This window comes from Ornithodoros turicata, chromosome 1 (genome assembly GCF_037126465.1).
Source record: "Ornithodoros turicata isolate Travis chromosome 1, ASM3712646v1, whole genome shotgun sequence".
Lineage (NCBI taxonomy): Eukaryota > Metazoa > Arthropoda > Arachnida > Ixodida > Argasidae > Ornithodoros > Ornithodoros turicata.
Genome location: NC_088201.1, coordinates 174,489,651 through 174,494,715, shown reverse-complemented (window position 1 = coordinate 174,494,715; position 5,065 = coordinate 174,489,651). Strand labels below are relative to the sequence as shown.

The following is a 5,065-nucleotide window of genomic DNA, read 5'->3' as shown; positions in this document are numbered from 1 at the left end:
TTCATGATGTCCCAGATGCTCGCATTCTTCTCTAGTGCTTCCATTGCCAGTCATGGTGTCAACAGCGCAGATCTGGAGACTACTAATTAATGTCTGGCTCGGTGTAGCAATAATGAATTTCATGGATGCCCGCATTCGGACATTTATTTTCGGAGCGCAGTATAGCTGCCGAAACAATCCGATTTTTACTGCACCATATAAATGCCGATAAACAGCCCGGAATTAGCTTGAAAGAAAATGCCGAAAACCACAAATCCTACCTATTTTCAAATGTACGCTTGTGATAGCAACACACGTACGCACTTATCTACGAATCTATGCATACGCTCCATTCTCTATCGACAATGATGACTGCCATTATGGTCACGGTCGACTTTTTCAGGTGCGACCTTCATAATCGACAGTGCATCCGCGCCCTCGCAGTAGCCCTTCACGGGACCACGTTTTTCTCGAAAATGGCTCTAGCCCTCGCATACCATCATATACCTGTTACCCCGTTGATGTGGACCTTGAGTCTGCCCGCAGTGCACACATCTGTTCCTGGTCTCCCGAAAAAGAGCCATGTCCCAGCTGTTGTGGCATGCCAACTAACGCTGCAACATCTCTACTCCCTGCACTCAAATCGAATGGAGATTTACACTGACGGCTCGGTGGCATCTGATGGGTCATCATCTGCATTTTACATTCCTGAGGAAGCATACGAACGCGATTTCAAGCTGCTGCCCACGCTTTCATCAACCGAAGCAGAAGCCGTTGCTATCTTATCTGCTCTGCGGTACATCTCTTCGTCGACACCAAGAGCGTGGACTATCCTTTCGTATAGTAAGTCAGCCTTGGAGGCCGTGGCATCGTATTCGCCCAAGGTTATCAATGACATCTACACGGAGATCGTTTGCCTGCACGCCAAACTATCGTCTCTAGGTCACAGTGTGTGGTTCCAGTGGATTCCGGGCCACGGCGGTATCTTGGGGAATGCCATCGCCGATTCTGCGGCCAGGTCTGCTCGTGCTGCTGGGCCTGTCACTTCTGTCCAACTTACCCAGTCTGCCTGTCAGCTAGCCATTCGCCGATACTGCAGAAATAGCTCTCGGGCCTTCTTTCAAGACGCTGCCAGGACCAACCCTTTTCTGCACTCGATTGACCCTACGATGACCCACACACTGGTAGGCCGCTACCCCAGGGAGGAAGAGTCCCTGCTTCATAGGCTGCGATTGAATGTGGCGCGGACTCCACTGCTCCTCTTTAAGATGGGCCACCTTTCGTCGCCCAACTGCCCCACCTGTCATGTTGAAGGAGACATCCCGCACTTACTCCTCTACTGCACTCGTTACCACCAACATCGTCTCCTCCTACGGTCGCGCATCGCTCGCCTGATGGTTTCGGACTTATCTCTAGCTACGCTGCTCGGCCCCACACAATACAGTCAGGTGACAAAGACACTTGCCCAGTTTCTGCGGTCCTGTGGCCTTCTGGGTGAACTGTGATCAGTTTCATGTTTGTTTTCCTCTTTGCTCTTTTGTTTTTCTTTTTGTTTATTTGTTTTCCTTTTTCTTTGTTTTTCTTTTTGTTTGCCTTTATTTTTCCCCTTTTTTCCTGGGAAAGCAAGCCGCCATACCGGTGGCTAATCTTTCCCTCTTATTTTTTTTATATATAATAAACATATCCCCCCCCCCGTTGATATTCCTAAAACAGACATCCTCGTGTCATTTGGTCTACATGTGTTCCTCCACAACACATTTACCCTGCGTAACGCAGCTAAAACACGCCAATGGTTCCTGGGCCAGGTTCTCGGGACTCTCGACTTTTTTCCCCATCTTCGTGTCTTGGTATGTGGATGACAACTTGGTTGCAAGCTCCCCAGGGAAAGGACATCGATAACACTTCCACTTGCTGTGCGAACGTCTCGAGGCCCATGTACTTCTGATAAACAACGCAATGTATCAGTCCACTCTCTCGGAATTAGATTTCTTTGGGCATGGCTGCGATAGACACGGGATCCACCAGTTCAAGGAGAAGGTCGACACCAACCAGAATTTCCCTCCACAATCAAACATGAGCCAGCTTCAATAATTTCACTGTTTAATAAGCTTGTATCGTCATTATATTGCATGAATGCGCACAAGATTTCCGACGTGTCAATGACCTTTTACGCTGGAGATCGAATCATCCATTCCCCGGCTCTGTGATGAGGGATGACTGAGTTCAGGAATAGGCTCTGCTGTGCTACCATGAGCCCCATTTCTTCCCATGTCTCGATGCCACTACAACCGACATCTCCAATATATTTTGCCCTCGAAACATCGAATCCGCCGTTTTCACTCAGATCAAGAATAGGCTCTCCTATGTTACTCCCTTGATACAGCTGAAGCCCGATTCCGCTACAGCCATCATGGCCGACTCTTCGAAAACCACAGTTGTAGCAGTACATCAACAACACTCTGGATAGCGAGTGGATGCCACTGGGGTTTTTCTCAAAGCGACTGTTATCAAAGCAGCTGTTACGGAACGTTCGGAAGGGCACTTCTCGCTATCTACCTTGCCATCACAATAGCGATGGAACGATATCGATATTTGTATGAATTATATCACTACTTCCTGCACGGTGTTATCGATGTGAATGTCAACATGAACGTCGTTCCTGAAAGTGTACACTTACGGTAAGGGCACGGCAAGACGGGAAAACGAAGGGGAAGCAAACGTTCTTTTGTGATGAGTGCTGTTTTTCATATGTCTCACATTGCTGGATAACTTTAGGATAGCAATAACAAAAAGGCCGGTCAATATTTGATGCGGTTTCTCTGGGGTTCAAATGTTGTTTCCGCATGCGTCACACAAAGGGCAACAATGTATTTGCGTTTTGTTTTCAGACGTTCGCTGCAAGTGCCGATCTGATTATTTGTGTATGTCTCTTCATTTTTCTGAACGTTCACAAGCATGCCAAAGCGTCCGCTAGTCTCCGTTTGTGACTACTTTATATACGTGATAAGTCCGGAGACCCCTCCGCGAGGTCCGTCTACTACACTAAGCATGTTAAGACAGGCCCTTGTACCACAAACCTTGGCGAGCACTGGAGAATGTGGCACTACCGCGTATGTGGAGAAGCAGAACATGAAGATCTGACGCAAGAATGACGCGCTTCAAGTGTGCTGTTGTGGTTCACATATGGGGTGCCAGCACAGCCCGTATGAGCAATGCTGTGCTGCGACAATCTAAGCTGGGGCTTGGCCAACACATTCTAGATAACAGAGAAGGCCTCAATACGGTTTCAATAACGTAAAGCACTGGTCGGGCTGCCATACCCTTGCAATGAGTGAGTATTTTTCTTCTTCGCTCTTTCGGTGATGTCATATCTATCTATCGCCAACTGTCACAATTAGTTATTTTACACACACATTTTAGTTATACTTTTTGATCATATTAGGGTATGGCAACCATCACAAGAGCTGCAGCAGGCAGTAAAATTTGCACTCGAAGGTCGGTGATAAACTCGGATCACCGGATCGGATGTCGGATATATTACAGTGTTAGCTGTTATGTGCAGACCTACTGTTAATCGCGTGGTCCCCGTAGCTCTGCATAAACGTCCGCGAAACAGGAGAAGGCGAAACAGCTGCAGCGCGGCAGGCAAGCGCGGAGAGAGTCACAAGAACCGGACTTCGTGCGCGGTGCGCAGATTTAGATGATTACGCAGATTTTCGGAAACGCAGGAGGTGTCACAAGAACGTTGAAGGTCGGCATTGCCGATAACAGGATCTCGTGTTGGGCACAGTAATGATTGCTGGGTTGTCGCACAGAAAGTCCCAAACGATAATTACGTCGTTACAACATGTAACGAGTAAAAATAAGAACTAGGTACTCAGCTATGTAGCAGAGGTCTTTAGTTGGGCAATGCATACTGCGACTGGCAAAATAGGTTCGCTGGAGAAACTACTCATTATGGGCCGTCGAAAGGAGTAGCCCCTTTGTGCACTGCTTGCACAAATCACGAGATGCAACGGAGAGTGCAGCACCAGCGTCGACCAAAGAAGAATGGCACGTCCCTCCAAATCCTAATATTGCGGGGAGAATGCGATGGCGTTTCAGTCTCTGACAAATCGCACAGTTTGAACGAACACGAAGCACAGACCTCTTATCACACTAAAGCGTACACCTTGATGAAAATGAACACCTTGAGGCTGGAATTTCCGTTAGAGATGTTGTACCGACCTCGTTGTACTCTTTTTTTTTTTTTTTTTTTCATTCTGGGTTAGTGCCGCGAAGCAATTGCGGCTGTGAAGGGCGTGCAGACGTGGACACAGAGGGGACAGCATGAACGAATGGGAGATCGGTGGGTGTCCTGGACTGAGCCCTGTGGAAACTGCGCCGTAGTAGAAGTTGAGGGTAGCCGGTACCGAGGCGCTGTAGTACTACTGAGTTGGTGCTACTGCTGAGATTGGTACTATGAATGGTATTAGGCTGGTCAGAACCTAGCATCGTTATGCAACTCCATTTCTGCTGAGCCCCCCCCCCCCCTGCCCCCGAGTAATTGGATATACACCTCAGGTGCCTGAAAACTTATCCTCTAAAAGCTATTCAAGGGCGTTTCAGCTTCTGTACGGAACTATAAACATTGCTTTATTTGTTTGTTTTTTACTATTTCTTCTAACAGAACATTCAAGTGCTACCGTCCAAGTGCTTCATTATCACTAGCGGCTCTGCTCTGTAGCACTTCGGAGTGGTGGCACCTACGAGGGAACAAGTAAGTAATGTGCCTGTTGTTTCGTGTATGTCGTCTACAACACGGGATTCTCGTTCACCGGCCTATGAATCGCTCTACGATGTCTAATGGCAAAAGTCACATTTCAATTTTCCTATTAGTGCCTAAGGAATGCAACACTTGCAGTGTAATTCTTATTTGATTGCGGGGCGACATATAGGCTAAATGGCGACTAAACCGCATTGCTTTCATGAGGCCACATTGGTGGCTGACAAAGCACCAGTAAAACATTTAACCGCAAGCTTGACTGATCAGTAAGACACCTTACTGGAGCTATTTTTGCACCCGCATTACATTGATGAATCAATA

At 47.6% G+C, this 5,065-nt stretch overlaps 1 protein-coding gene across 1 annotated transcript; it reads left to right on the top strand.

Annotated features, from left to right (window-relative positions):
* Nucleotides 1-347: 347 nt before the first annotated feature.
* LOC135390542 (uncharacterized) lies at nucleotides 348-1,484 on the top strand. Its single transcript, XM_064620240.1, has one exon. It carries the CDS (start codon nucleotides 348-350, stop codon nucleotides 1,482-1,484), a length of 1,137 nt encoding a protein of 378 aa, XP_064476310.1.
* The last annotated feature ends 3,581 nt before the right edge of the window (nucleotides 1,485-5,065 follow it).